Source organism: Pteropus medius, unplaced genomic scaffold (genome assembly GCF_902729225.1).
Source record: "Pteropus medius unplaced genomic scaffold, Ma_sr-lr_union100, whole genome shotgun sequence".
NCBI classification, from domain to species: domain Eukaryota; kingdom Metazoa; phylum Chordata; class Mammalia; order Chiroptera; family Pteropodidae; genus Pteropus; species Pteropus medius.
In genome coordinates this window covers 24,588,403-24,604,114 of record NW_024342471.1, presented here as the reverse complement: position 1 = coordinate 24,604,114, position 15,712 = coordinate 24,588,403, and the positions used below count along the sequence as shown (strand labels likewise).

The following is a 15,712-nucleotide window of genomic DNA, read 5'->3' as shown; positions in this document are numbered from 1 at the left end:
GGGGGATCGCCAGAGCTACCACCCTCTTCGGAGGGAAAGCTACTCTGAATGCAGAGAGGACGGACCCCCCAGCACAGAGGATGTCTCGTCTCCCCAGGCTCTGGGCCGCAAACTGCCCTGCCGGCCAGTGGGGCCATACCACCTGCAAGGTGACTGAGAAGCAGAACACACAGGAGAGTATGCACAGACGAGCAGTGCCAGATGTCAAATTAAAGTCCCCTCCCCGGGCAGGGAAGAAGATGACCTCGAAGAAGGAAACGCTGCAGATAATCCCCCAAGTAACAAATTAGCCATTCCTTACGCTCTCCGGGGCCCAAGCCTTGCCCACGACCCAAACCACATGGTAAACATGAACATTTTAAAAAGTTAATTTCAAACCAGTTTGATCCCCCAAATTCATTGCCTGGATATAGAATCCTAATCAATCAGCCAGCACTCGACCAAAATCATCTACGCCTGGTGTCACCTCTGGGGGTTAATCAGAAACTGTTATGTGTTGTTTGAGAAATAACTTTATGTAACAGGCTTAAACCAGTTAAGAGTTTGGCTCCTGCACAAGCATGAATTCTGCTGGCCGGAGGCCTTGTTTATAACACATGCAAGTCTGGACCTCTGCAGAATAACTGACGCCTGGAAAATTTTGATGGAGACGGGTCCCTTCTTTCATTCCCTTCAAAAGCATCAGAGAAGGAAACGCCTTCCTCCTCTCTTTTGTCACCTGAAAAGCTTGCTCGTTCTCACTGTGTTTCTGCTAGGCAGAAAACCACTTGGCCCAAATTACCAACTAGCGTCCCCAATGTCCTGTCTCTGAAAAGTATCTCTCGTTTTAGAGGTGAGGGCAGCCCTGGGATTATTTTGATGTAATGCATTATGTCCTGTCAATACACATTAGTGTAACAGTCGGAATGCAGGTTAAAATGCCTAAGTTATCAGCCAGAATTCCAATTGTGGGCACTCCAGCTAGCTACCCTGCAGGCTCGCAGCTTCGCATCACAAACATTCTGCCACCATTTGCTAGTATTTCAAAGTGGCTTCGAGTCATGCGGGTCAAAATCTCCTAACACTAAAATAATAGACTTTTCTGTATTGTGGAAATCAAGGCAAATTTAGGTTCGTCAGAGAACTAAATAATAAGTGCTTATAAATGTGGCAATCCAAAAGAGAAAAAAAAAATTTTCTCAGTCATCCAATATTTTCTGTCTAAGGCGGAACTCCCAAATGTCACTTTTTGGCATGCTTTTTGCAAGGGGGGGAAAAAAAAAGCTGATTTCCCAGCTGGGTCCCCGAGATGCCCCTTTCCCAAGCCCGTCCTGCGTGTGCCGGGTCCCAAGCTTCCTTCTGGAATGACAAACACAGAGGATGTTTGCTAGTCCCATCAGCCTTGCTCTGACGAGTAGCTATTTCAAGGACATTCACCTTTCAGAATGATGCTCTGGACTAAATTCTGGGCAGCAGCTCCCTTGGGAGGGAAAATAATGCCAAGAAGATGTCTGTATCTAGTTCCTTTTTGGCCTCTCCTGGGCTTTCTCACTCCAAAGTGCAGGCTGACGACCCCCACACCATTTGGTTTAGCATCTGTTTCCTGTTGACGTGTTTTACTGTAAACCCAGCTCGTGAGACTTGGTAAGACAGAGACGACTGTAAATAAGGCCAAAGAGACAGGAACAACCTCACAGCTTGGGCCAACGAGGGCTACGGCCGCACCCGAGAACTCGAGAACCCGATGGCCGGTCCTCCCTATTGTATGTAAATAACACCTAACACCGGAATGGACATCTTTGTGCTGTATCTCTGTGCAACATCTCGGCCATCCCCTTAGCACAGACTCTAAGAAACAGGGTCCCAAGGGTGTGAGTATTTCCATGGCTCTTCATCCTTGTCGCCACCCTCACCTTTTAAGGGAGTCAAAGGAATGATGCTCACTTTGCAAGGGGAAGTTTCTGAAGATTAAAAGCCTCTCCTGCCCGTAGGGGAGACTGCCGACTGCTGTGAGTGGAGCGAGGCTTCCTGCACGGAAGCGGGGAGGGGGTCAGGCAGGCGGGTCCGGCTCCTCTCTGCCACCTCAGGCCGCCTGGGCCCCCGAGTTTCTGCTTCTTCAAGTCTGACATGTAACAGTTATAGGAGAAGTGCTTAGCACAGTTCCTGGCCCTCAGGAAGCACCTAGAAAAGTGGGGAGCCGGGGAGGAACTAACAGCGAGCAAGAAAAAGATAATGAATTCTAATGGCCGGGTTTCAGGACCAGCAGGCAAGGTGTGGGCGAGGACGACTCCATTCAGATCCGTGGACAGGAAGCACCTCCATTCATTTCTCATTCGTTCATTCATCCTTTCCTTCCTTCACCATTCAGCAAAGTGGTTCCTGTGGTGAACCAGGCACTGAGCCAGGCCCTGGGGATAGAGTAGCCACAGAGGAACAGTCCCGGCTTTCTGGAGCGGGTGATCCAATGACAGGGAGGGTGGGAAGGAGTGGGGAAAGGGGATGAGGGGTCTCTGAGCACGAGAAAGGGCGCAGGACTACTGCATAGGGGCGGTCGGGAAGGGCCCCTCAGGCCGCTCCTTGAGCTGAGTCCTAGAGGACACGGAGACAACCAGGTGGGTTTGGGGACGTCCCAGCCAGAAGGGACAGGTACGCGTGAAGGCCAGAGGCGGGAGGCTCTTACAGAGGTCCAAAGCAGCCATCGGGGCGGGAGGCAGGCAGCGAAGGGCCAGACCCACGACCGGGGTGGGGCGGGGCCACGGCACCCTATTCCAGGCTGCACCCCGATTTCTCCTGGGACAATGACAGCTCTCCTGTTCGTCTTTTGCCAGCACCACGCCCTGCCCTGCCCGGCCTGCGGCCTCATCGCCCGCTCGGACGAGCACCACCCGCCCGTGCTGCCCGCCCCGGCGGCCGCGGCCCTGCGCCTGGACGGCCGCTGGGTCAGCCCCGGGTGCGAGGTGCGGCCCGCCGTGCTCTTCCTCACCCGGCTCTTCGCCTTCCACGGGCCCAGCCGCTCCTGGGAGGGCTACTACCGCCACTTCTCCGACCCCGCCTGCCGGCAGCCCACCTTCGCCGTCTACGCGGCCGGCCGCTACAGCAGGGGCACGCCGTCCGCCAAGGTGCTGGGCGCCACCGAGCTGGTGTTCCGCGTCACGAGGGCCCGCGTGACCCCCATGGACCCGGACACCACAGCCATGCTCAACTTCTCCCAGCCGGGCAGCTGCGGGGGCCCGGGGGTCTGGTCCCTGGGGACGGAGCGGGACGTCACGGCCACCAACGGGTGCCTGCCGCTGGGCATCCGGCTCCCGCACGTGGAGTACGAGCTGTTCAAGATGGAGCGGGACGCCCTCGGGCGGAGCCTGCTCTTCATCGGACAGAGGCCCACCGATGGGTCGAGCCCCGACACCCCCGAGAAGCGCCCCACGTCCTACCAGGCGCCCCTGGTGCTCTGCGACGGGGCGGCCCAGGACTTCTCCGGGCCCGCGCAGCTCCGGCCGCTGCTGCAGAAGCCGCTCCGTGGCGGGGGGCCGTGTCCCCAGGTGGCCCGTCTGTCCCTCCTGCTCCTAGTCCTCCGGCGGGCCCTCCTCTAGCGGCTGTGACATCGGCCTCCCACAGACAGCTCCGGGGGCGCCGTCGCGGCGCAGACGCCCCGCTGCGTGTCCGAGGCCGGCCCGTCCCCGTCTCCGTGGCGGGCGGCGGCCCCCCCACTGTCAGCTCAGCCCGCGCCCTGGTGGCTCGTCCCCTGCCGTCCAGCCCGTGCTGCCTCTGTCGCTTTGCGTTCCCGGCGCCCGCTCCCAGCGTTCGTGGACGGTTCGAAGACCGGCACTGGGCCGCGGGGCACCCCAGGGCGCCCCCCACCGCGCCCCGCCCCCCTCGCACCCGCGGGGCTCCGCGTGCGGACGCGGCCGCTGCGCGTTGCTGTTTAAACGTCATTAATTCGAATTTAGCAATCCAGGCTCCGAGCGGAGCCGGGAACGACAGATGCTGCTCGGGGCTTTCGGGTCCCCTCGGCCGTGGCACAGGGCTGGGCTCTGACTGCTGGCGGCTGCGCGGGGCCCACTGTGCTGCCCGTGAGGCCTCGAGCTGTCCACACCGCGGACAAGCCCAGCTCTCCTGCCAGCACGCGAACGCGGGAGGCTCTGTCTGAGCCCGGTCCCCTCGCCCCCGCCAAGCGCCCCCCGCACGCACGCCCTGGGCTGGCGGCTGGGGACAGGACTTGGGAGAAAAGTGGTGTTTCCAGCCTTTGGAAAGTAATTAATACTAATGACAGTGGTAACTCCGCCGTGCCCCGTAATCGGCCCTCCACGGGCGATCTGTTTGCAAGATTCCTGACGAGGAGGGACAGAAACCTCCGAAACCGTGTCTGGGACCGCCCTAAGGAGAGGTCGGGGTCACCAGGCTGCTGGTGACAACTGGAGGAGGAGGCCGCCTCCTCTCCTCGATGCTAACTGGCTGATGTCCTCCTCTGCTCAGAGGAGGCTGTCACCAAGGTGGGGACAGGATGCACCCCCCCCCCAGGGTCCCTGCCTGTGTTCCCAGGGCCTCATCCTACACTGGGGAATTAACGGGCATCCTGGTGGGCGAGAGGGTTTCCGGGCCTCGGAGCCCAAGGAGCGCACACTCCTTCCTCCGCCCGCTGCCGTTTCTGGCTCCTCGTCACAGATCTTGAACAACTGCCTGTTAGGCTCACGATGCTTCCAGAAGGAGCCCCTGTCCCACATCAGACTGTGTGGCATCAATCAGCCCGCTGAAATCGCTCAACTTACCTACCCATTCTTCCTAAAAATCGACCCACCGAGTTAATACCATCTGTAGGTCTCAGCTACGAGTGTTCCTGGCCCATCGACGAACGTACAAGAAGTACCTCACGCCCCTGACCGGCAGCTCTCCTGGCGCACCTCGGGAGAGGACCTGGCGGGTGATGACAGCGTGCCCGTGGCTGAGCAAGTCTTGTAGCTGAGGCTTGAGGTAGGTGCGCCACCATTCATCATCACGTTGGAATCTTTTAATAAAATTAAACAGCCTAGAAAATATTCTTGCCGGTTATTAAAGTCAACCAAGGGGATTGTGGTTCTAAAGAAAGGAACGCCATGTCTTCCAGGGAACGTGCACAAGAGGGTGAACCAGTGGCGGGAAGCGCCAGCCCCGCCTGCCACGCTCTCGCAGTCCCGCTACGGCCCTGCCCTGCACACAACTCTCCAGGCGCCCCCCGTGCACTGGGAATAATTTCCAACTCTTTGCTCACGGAGGGCCGCAGGGCCTGGCCGCACCTCCCCACGCCCCGGCTGCACGGGCCAGCTTCCATCTCCTGCCCCAGGCCCTTTGCACAGGCCGTTGCTGCCACCCCACGTCTCTTCCCCCAGGGCCTCGGAGGCGTGGCTCCTTCTTTACATTCAAGTCTCAGACCACATGTCACCCCCTCAGGCGACACCCACCATCAGCACCCCAAAAAAGCAGCCTCCTTCCCCCTTGTCCTTCTACCCATCCATCGGTCTCCACTATGATTTTTATAATGCTCGCTGATCACCGTCTGAAGTGATTGACTCACATTTATTGTCTGCCTGTCGGCCACTGAGGTCTTTTCCAGCAAGTTCGCCAGAGCTTTCCCTGGCACTCGGTGGAACCTCAGTACATACAGCTGTGTGACCCAGTTAATCCTCACCCTAGAACCCGTGAGGAGGTCACTGCCATGTCAGGTACAGCGTCCCTCTAAGGTGGGGGAACAATGCGGGGGAGGGTGTGACTGCCTGCACATGAGCACACGTAGGCTCAGAGAGAAGGGGCTCGCCCCAGGTCACCAGCAGCTGGCCTCAGAGCCGAGCCCTGTCTTGGGGTGGCTGTCCGGGGCTCGGGTCCCCTGGCAGGGGTGGGGACGCCTTGCCTGTTTGGAGAACAAACAGTTCAGGGCCGCCCTGTGGCATGAGCTGCCTCTACCCAGGAGGCCGTGCTGAGGAAAAGAGAAGGTTCTGGACAGAGGCGCCCGCTCTTCCGGGGTGTCAGGGCTCAGGAGCAATCGATCCCAACAGAGAAAGGACAACCGGCCCTTCCCAGACTCTGAGCTGAACTGGGGGGTTGGTCTGGGGCCTGGGGCCAGCCCTCCGGCCCCTTCTTTGCTGCCCTATCTTAGTCTGGCCCCTCCACATAGAAGCTGAGACTTCCCTCATCAAGAGAGAGAAAAGTAAAACCCGTGGTTCTCGTTCAAAACAAAACACAACAAAATTAATGTTCTCCATTGTATGTTCAGTCACGTTTAAAAGGGAAAAAAGCCTGCAGTTTATAATTTCACAGCGCAATCTCCCAGGAGAGTAAATGAGCTTTTTTTTTTTAATAAAAAGTTTGAATTGTGTATGGCTCTCAGAGGCCCATTAACTAACAGATGCTAGTTATCAAAAGAAGTTATTTCTCTGCTTTTTCTAAGCAAATGTGTTTAATCTCCCAGTGGCACTGCTGGCCTGAGGACCCCTGGCCTCCTGGGCCCGGTGACTCAGGCGGGAGGGAGGCTGCAAGGAGGGGGCCGCAGCCCTCGGGACGGAGGAGGAGGGCTCAAACCAGGGTCCTCGGTGCAGCCCTGGGGGGAGGGACCGTGCCCCCTTCCAGGGGCAACCTGGGCAGCAGCCAGGGACCTCCAGTCCGCTCTTGATGGCCTCCAGTGACTGAAAGCCGGCCCGTCTCGCACACGTAGCCCCCGTTGGGTGGCCGTGAGGATGGGGGTGAATTACTTGCCAGTATTCTGGAGAACTAAGTCTCAGCTTCTGCGGCCCCCTTTCCTCCTCCACCTTCCCCCCCACCTCCCCGGCCAGGTGGGGTCTGCACTAGCGGAGCCCTCTCTCTACCTGGAGGCTCTGCCCGCCCCATCCCCACCCGCCCACTTCCTACCTCGGTGCCCCTCGATTTTCACCACAGAATTTATCAGTACCTGAAAGTCCCTGTTTGTTTCCTTATTTCTCGTCGGCCTCTCTGCTTCAGGAATAGGAGTTGGACAGCTGGCCCGTGCGTGTCTTGTTCCCTGCTGCGCCCCACTGCGTGGAAGGCACACAGTAGGAGCTCAATAAATGCGAGTTAAATGAAGAAATGCCAATTCCTGGTTGGAGGCGCTGAATTCAACATCAGGAGGACAGCCTCATCCTTTAAATACCAGCTTAGAATTCTGATGTTATTTTTTTTTTTTTTTTTAGATAAGACAGAGCAGAAGCTAGAGCTGTGACCTTGAGGATACCGGTGTCCTGCTAGGTAGGCCCTCTCTAGGAAAGAGAAAACGGGGCCTGAGACAGGTTCCCTGAAGAGTCCTCCTCAGGTTTCTCATACCCACGAGCTCAGGGAGGCTGTGCGACCTTCAGTCTTATCCGGGCACCTAAGACTTTCTATCCTTAGCTGGGGAGCCCTGGGCTTCAGATTCCTCACCAGTAAAATGAGCTGAAACCTAATGGTTCCTGGAGCATCCAGCCCCCACACCTGGAATGGGTAAGCGTTCAAGAGGAATCAATGCATTCTAAGAATGACTTTAAACAAAGACACTCAGTGAGATTGGATCTTTTCCCGGTGATGTATTTATTTCCTAGGGATCATTAAGTAAAAACCTACAAATCTTAGTCCTACATATGGTATTTTTTAATCCCTCCGGAGAAAAAGAATTAACAAAAAACTTAGGTGGCCATTACTTCTGTTAAAATCAACCACGTCGGTTAAGACCCACGTATGTTTCTTAGCACCCAGCGTGTGCCAGGTATTGAACTGGGTGCCTCGGAAGGAAGACTTCCACACTTCTGGCTGGAGTGGCTGGTGGAACACATATTTTGACCTCTACCTCTTTCTGAAGCCCCAATAAGTCATGGGCGACGACTAAAAAGGCACAAAATTGCATGGATAATACAAAAGGGGAAGAGAACGGAGCCAGCAAGAGATGTCAGCACAATTCTGGAGAGCTGATGGGCACGTATCATTGACAGCAGATCGCAGAAGGCCAGTCGAGAGGCAGCGAGCAGAAGCAAGTGCACGCGTGCCCCGAAGACAGGAACTGCTGGCCCCAGCCCCCGAAAGGCGGGAGAGCAGCGGTGCTGAACACAGAACTAGTTGAGAGCCTGCAAGAGGGGCTTCACCCCCACACTCTGCCCCAAAACCCCTGTGAGAAACCGGAAGTTTAATCAGCGCATCTTTGGACTTGGCGGCCGCCCAGGGCAAGGTGTCACGCTAAACGCAGGGGCGGTAAATAAACCTCTACACGTTAAACAGCGAGGTTGAGCAGCCTCTTCCTCCTTGAGAGATGGTGGCCACGACTGCTCGCCAGAGAAACAAGCCCAGTTTGAATCAGACATACCGATTCAGAATCAGAGATACTGACAGCTAGAAAATCCCCACAGAGGTGTCTACCAGGTCTCAACCCAGTTAGCTTTCATAGAGACCGACCATTCGACACATCCTACCCATGTGACTGCAGCTGCCCATCAGCTTTTTAGTGCTTTGCCACTAAAAGCCTCCAAAATGGTAAGGTACCAACCTGGTCCAAAGTGACTAGCAGGTAGAAGGTAACAGGCGGCAGAACTACAACAATAACTATGCTATCCTCGGTGAAAAGGATGTCGACCTTTTAAAGATCTTCACCAGTTTCAGTCCCTCTTATGGAACAGAAAAGAACTTATAGACCAACGACAACAAAAGCACCATAATTTCCTCAGTGAAAATAAAACATCACATCTAGCAAGAGCGGGTCGCCAGAAACTAGAGCAACTGGAAAAGAAAGAATTTTTGAAAATTATTAATATGATAGCAGAAAAAAATCAAAAGAAAGTTTAAAATTCACGTTGAAGAATTTCCCCTAGAAATAAAAAAAGGATCAATAATTAAAATGGCATTGGACTTGTCAAGGGTGATCAGTGAACGATGCTTTCGAATTCCTTAGAACGATAGCCAACCTTGATTTTTATACCCAGTCCAACTACGGGTCCAGTGGGAAGGCAGAATGGAACATGCTCAGATATGTAACATTCTCAGGAAAATTACCTCCGACACACTCCTTTCTCAGAAACCTGCTGAAGGATGTGCTCCATGGAGTGACGGGTCTGGAGAGCGGCATGAGAACGCAGGGTTCTGGAGGGAGCTTTCCAAGAAAAAAACACCAAAATCACAGATTACCTGACGTGTGAATGTGTTGAAGAAATCTGTACTTCTGTCGGAGCCGGGGGCTGAACACGATAGAGCTATAGGAAATCAAGCCAGCAACACATGAGATTTAGTAACTCCAGGGGCGAAAGGGTCACGTATAAAAGAGAAATGTAATCATAGGACAAACAGGGCGCGGCCGTGGACAATATTTTTAGTCTTGATCACGCAGAACGATCCCGACGTAGTCAAAACTCACGGCATAACACTGAGAGAGAGGGGAAGCGGATAGGGGCGGAGAGTAAGGTTATTGGACTAAATCCTTCTCTCTCTTAGAAGGAAGTCAGTAGACAGCATCTAGACGTGAGAAGTCACGGAGTAATAGAGTCACATTATTCAGAAAAACGGAGGTCACAGAAGAAACAAAGTGCCCCTAGGAAGTGGCAGACCAGGGTGACGGGCTCTGCCGGGTGTCACTGTGAGCTGTTAGGACGACGTCTGACCCTCGGACGACACGGGATTAGACTGCACGGGTCCACTTATACGCAAATTTTTTTCAATAGATACTGCCAATGTATTTTCCTGATGATTTTAATAGCATTTTCTTTAGCTTATTCTTTATTTAAGAATGCAGTCAGTATACAGGACACATAACATACAAAAAACCGTGCTCATCGACTATGTTATCAGCAAGGCTTCCAGGCAACGGTGGGCTATCATATCAGTAATTCGGTTTTGGGGGGAGACAAAAATGACACACAGATTTTCAACTGCACAGGGCTCAGTGTCCCTAACCCCGCACTGGTCAAGGGTCAACTGTGGTTTGCTTTTCTATACCATGCTTTGGTAAAAAAAAAAATTAAACGTAAAACCAAATCCAGCAATAACAAAACCTAGCCCCTCCCACCACACACACACACACACACACACACACACACACACACCCCTGTCTCTCAAATAGTTTTCGGTCCTGCAAAGGGCGGACTGCTGTTAAGAGAGGTTTCAGACACTCTGGGGTCAGCGGTGACAGAGTTTTGGGGCTGCCGGATCTCTGGGACAGGCTAACGGGACAAGAGAGCATTTGAGAGTCTGCGCAAATTGGGTTCATTGTCACCGAGACTGAGGGAAACGCCGGAGAAAATGCCCCAAATGTGACAATGGGGGGGCCCTGCCCTGGGCCACCAGCCCGTCCTTGCACAGGTACAGGTGCGCTCAGAAGGTTTTATCGTTACTCATGGAAAATACTGTGTTTTGGAGTCACACCGTAGCAACGTGACCGCAAGGAAGGGGACACAATTTAGCAGTGGCTCTTGGCTTGACTTTAAAGGGCTTCCTCCCTTCTGTTCACATTTTCCTGACATTTTTGAAGTGGCATAAAGGTACATTTTTCAAAAAGCCCATCATGCTGACTTTGTGTTTCTCCAAATTTTTACTATTCTTCTTCTTCTTCTCTGAAGTGATCTGAGCAGCGAAACATGGCTGAGGAAAGAGAAACAGAAGGTGGACTTGAAAAAGAGGCTGCCCGGACTCCCCAGTGCCATTTTCGCCGGGAGGCGTCGCCCCTCCCGGCCCGGTCGCGCCCGGTCTGCTGGTGCCCGGCGCCCTGGCTCCTCGCGAGCAGCCCCTCCGCTGTCGAGAACGCGCTTCGAATTTGCAGCGTGGATTTTAACCCGGTAAAGACGACCACCATCTTCGGTCCCTCCTGCAGAAGCCCCCCACGGCGCACGATGTTGACACTTGCCCCGTCCTCTGCGTCCCGTGAGCACCATGGCCAGAGGGCCCCGGGGACGCAAGTGTGACACCGTGTGCGCAGACGAGAGCAAGAGCGAGGTCGCGGGTGCGGGGCTGTGCATCCCCGCCCGTCGCTCCCACACCCTTCGCCACGTCTCCCCATTCATGAGGTGTGGAGGGCCCGGGCCGCACCTGTAGCGCGGGCCCCTACGTCCCCCTCGCTGCTGCCACCAGCCCCCGGCGTGGCCGGCCTTTACTTCCTGTCACCTGGCTTCCATCCTGGCCTTTGTGGCTGTGCATGTGGCCTTTACACGTCTGAACAGCCGCTCGACCTCACGCCAAGAATTAAAACTAAGAAAGCACGTGCACTTTTGAGATGAACAAAAATCCGAAAGGTTGACAACGTGACGTGCCGGAAGGCGGGGCGGCGGGCGGTGCTGGGACCAGGAGTGGGCGCGTCCTCCTTGGGGACGATGTGGAGGTCAGCTGACAGCGCTTTAAACGCAGGCCCCCTGCGACTCACCATCCCCCTTCTAGGGGCTGTCCTACGACGTGCTCGCTCATTCCCAGGGGTGTGCGCCGTCACTGTCTGTAGCAACGAGACTAGAAACTACTTAAATGCACCTCAGGAGAGGGCCGGCTCACTAAGCTATCAGCACGTCACTGGGAGGACAGCCACGGGGCCACTAAGACGGTACGTGGGCATGAAATGGTCTCCGAGATGCATCCCAAAGTCAAAACGCGACACACGACAGGGCGGGTACTGCGTGCTGCTCCTCGCGTGTAAGACACGAGGGCTGTGCACACACACACTCACACTCACACACTCACACACACTCATACACACTCTCACATGCTCGTTGACACACACACCTCTCCACACATTGACACACACTCACACTCACTCACACACTCACACATCGGTTACACACTCACTCACACTCACACTCTCACACATGACACTCACTCACACACACTCACCTCTCTCACACATTGACACACTCACTCACACATACTCACACATTGATACACACCACATTGACACACTCACACATACTCTCACACTCTCACACACTCCACACACTCACATTGACACACACACTCACACGTGCAGAGAGGATCTCGAGAAAGAGTCAAAAAGATCTAGGAAATCCAGGCGTCTCTGGAGACCGAAGCGGGTTTGGGGCGGGAAGCGAGCTGCCTGGGGCTGTCTGTCTGCTGGTCCTGCCTGCGGTCACACCGCACGCACGCAGTGCTATACTGAAAGGAGCTAACGTGTTTTCATTACTGTTTTAACAAGGTAATAGTGTACGATGGAGACGCATCAACCATGGCTCAAGACAGGGGCCGCTGCCCCCCACCCCACCCCCACCCCCACCCCACCCGAGACCTTGCAGCATTAATAGAAGCAAACAGACAGCAGTGGGGACCCTGCAGAACAATGACACGTGCCTCCCCCAACAGGAAAGCTAGGGATGCAGGCCTGGCCCCACAGCCAGGACTCTCTGGGCAGAAGTTTCCCACCAGCAAAATAAGGAAGCTGACCTAAGTCATCCCTTACGTCTGTTTTCTGGCACAAGATATCAGTGATTTTTTCATTTAAAGCAATTTTATGTCCCTAAGCAGCAGTGAAATTAGAGGGATGGGCTGGCTCTAGCACATTCTCTAAAGCGTATCTAAATGCTCTTAACCATCCATTCAAAATAATTTTACACTGAAGCATCCTTTAAATACATTGAGAACACAGAATTTATTGAACATAATACGGAGGCAGCTAGTACAAAAGTTTATGCCTGGGCAGGTCAGGTTTCGTCAGGCTGATACGGACGTGTGAGAACATGCTCTGAATGTCTCTTTTGAGCTGGACGCTGCAGAAACACATCTCCCTCCCTCCGGGAAGTGTAGTCAGCCATAAAACCATGAACTGCTTACATATCAGATAACCAGACAGGGCGGGTACTGCGTGCACAGCGGTGAAGAACTCTCTCCTGCACACACTTTTTATGTGAATTCCATGTCGAAACAGGAAATGCAACTTAAAACGCGTCAAAGAAAAATGATGCAAACTGAAGCACTCTAAGACATCTCTTAAAATACTCCGTTCTCAAAATGTTAACGTACACCGAAGTCGGAGTGAAAACACACCGCAGAGATCTTTTTCGAGACAGAAAGAAAGACGTAAAGCGGGGTAGGAACAGCACGCGTTACTAAAACGACTTCTTTACTCAAAGAGGAGCGAGGAGGTGAAGGAAACATTTAAATTGATCGTTTTGCATTTCTTACAGGAAGTTCCAAATGGCAGTCATTTTATAAATCGTCTCTGAAAAGGAAACGCTGGCAACAGAAATGAGAGCCAAATCTATTTTGCATTTTTCTCTCTCCGTATAAGTGTGAATCACCTTTCTGCTTACGAAGGAAAACCACAGAAACACAATCCCTCCCGTGGATTAATCTCTCAGCATCTCAGACAGTATGTAACTCAGACAAGGGCAACTGGTAAATGCTGGCTAAATGGGTGAGTGAATAATGAAAAGCAAGAAGCAGTTCTTGTATACACGGTCTCAGGATTACAGACAATAAATTCTGACCTCTGACTCCAAGTAAAAGCGTCAATGGAAAATACATTTATTTTTAAATGAATGCTGCGCTAGAGGGTAACAGCTGAATTTAGTTTGCTTCTAAACTCCGAAAGATAGGAACACAGATAAACAGTTCATAAAAAGAACCAGACCTTTTGGTGTTATGCGGAAAGGCGTGAAAACATCAAGTCAGTGTGAGGAACAAGCACGCTAATTTGTCATCCGTTACGATCACAAAAGGCGAGGCATCCTTGTTAGCACTAAGCCTTAATGAAATCGTGTTAAGATATCTGATCTGTCGCCCCTAGTTGTTTACTGACGGAAAACCCAAAACGGGCACCTGTTCTGCTGCTGCCGGACCCGGCTCTGGGTGCCAGGGAGACTGGGCTCTCGGGCCGGGCTCTGGCCGCTCATCAGAAGGCAAGTGGGTTCTCGGGACAGCGAGCGGGCATCAGCACTGCGCACACACCCATGAGCCAATGATTAATACACATCCACCCTGTGGCATAACCAAGTAATTGTAATAGGGCATTGTCACAGAACCGATGTTTCCTGGTTTAAAAATAAACGTGAGCATTTATCTAGCAGCAGAAAACGATCATCCCACAGTACTGTTTTATTCAACTGACACCTTTTAGTCAAAGCAATCCATATCGTGGCAGCATTCCAACGCATCATAATTGCAAATATTTGTGGCAAGTTAGATAATAGTTATGTTTTTGTCGCCAGCGTTTTCTTCCTTTTCTACAGATCCGATGCTGACGTTCTCTAACGAATTCCATTGAGAAGAAAATCTGAAGTAATTATATTAATCGAGACAACCTCTCACCCGCCTGCACCATTCCCCTCAGCTACGATGCATGACTGTTCGTGTGTGTTCACATCTTCTACTGAATTTTTCAAAATACCCCTGGGATGATTAAAATAATTAAAACGAACCCTTGTCAGTGGCATAGAAAGAGCTAAAAACACCCCTCAAAGGGGAGGTCTGGGGGTGGGCGGCCTCATGCACCCCAAATCATGTTCTTGGAGGCTGAGCCTGGTGTGCTAAGTGTGTGGCCAAGGGACTGGATGAGTTAAAGCGTTGTGAGTCTCACTGGACATCCACGTTCACAGTCTTCTCAGTATGCCGCTCGGCAGAGGCTCCTGATCTGGGTCTGCTATTCCCCGCTCCCTTCGATCATTTCCTTGAGGAATGCAACCTAATTCAGCAACAGGGCCAAGGCCAGAAGCTCGGCTATTTCTAAGCCTCGGCAGGCCACCTCTGTGACGCCCATTCTAATGACTGGCCCTGGCTGCACCTGTAATTCACAAGTTACATAAGGCCTCTGCAGCAAGCACTCACCGCTCAGGCGGGCTGGGAGCCCCAAACCCAGCAGGCCGGGACCCGAGGCAACAGGCAGATGGAAAATGTACACTTCGTCAGTGTCGCAAGTGTGTTGTCTCAGGAAGGAGGAGGAGCATCTGAATGAGAGTCCTGATTCAGATGCTCCACTTAAACTGCGTAAGGTATGGGGCTGGCAAACACACCTGTGTAGCTTGGTCAGTAAGCGGTCAGTTCACCTTGGCTTTCTCACTGTCACCTGAGTGGTTTCTGCAGCTGAAAAGGTCATAGTTAGTGACCCAGGCCCTTGTGGCAGGCTTCACGGGGACTGGTTTCCTGCCAGACGAGAGGTTCTCAAAAGTTGCCCAACCGAGCCTCCCGGAGGCTTCATTTGCTCACGTGCAAAACACAGCCCTCTGCCCTCGGCCGCAGTTGGCGTGAAGACCAAGTTCCCCGAGCGAACGCACCGGAAACGCACGGGGGAGGGACAGCTCCGTGACAACCGCAACCTTTTCTAAAAGGTTCCTATCACAGCAGCCCTGAGGAAGGGTTTTAAAAAGCAATCAGGCAGGAAGTCTGCGGGTTCCACTGCACGTGGGGTCCCCATGGGTCTGACTGGATCTGGGTGACGTGGGCCGGAGCCGCCCTGCTACTCCTCAGGGGACCGTGCAGGCCCGACTACGTCTGCTGGGCTTTTGAAGCGCCCACTTCCAGCGCCAGTGACCACAGCCCAGCTCACTGGGGTGGGACCCCTCAGAGCTGACTAGTGACCGGTCCAGTCTTGCTTAGCTCCTCCTCTTCTAGCCCGGTGGGCTCAACAGCGAGGGGCCAGGGAAGCCACTCCGGGACCCGCGGCCCCAGCGAGGCCCCTCAGCGAACCGCCACGGCCGGCAGGGGAAGGGGCCACCCCTTCACCCAAGGGTCGCGGGGGCTGGTATTCGAGGATTTGAGGCGACTGTGCGGCCCAAGTCCCATCTCTCTCCTTCCTTTTCTCTTCCAAACC

At 53.8% G+C, this 15,712-nt stretch overlaps 1 protein-coding gene across 1 annotated transcript in view; it reads left to right on the top strand.

The window, feature by feature from the left end:
* The window catches only part of APCDD1L (APC down-regulated 1 like), a 41,203-nt gene extending 37,592 nt beyond the window's left edge, over positions 1 to 3,611 (top strand). Inside the window, exon 4 of the mRNA XM_039864700.1 lies at positions 2,808 to 3,611. Coding sequence (XP_039720634.1) covers positions 2,808 to 3,569 — 762 coding nt within the window. The 3' untranslated portion in view covers positions 3,570 to 3,611. The remainder of the gene's footprint in view (positions 1 to 2,807) is intronic.
* Positions 3,612 to 15,712: the final 12,101 nt, after the last annotated feature.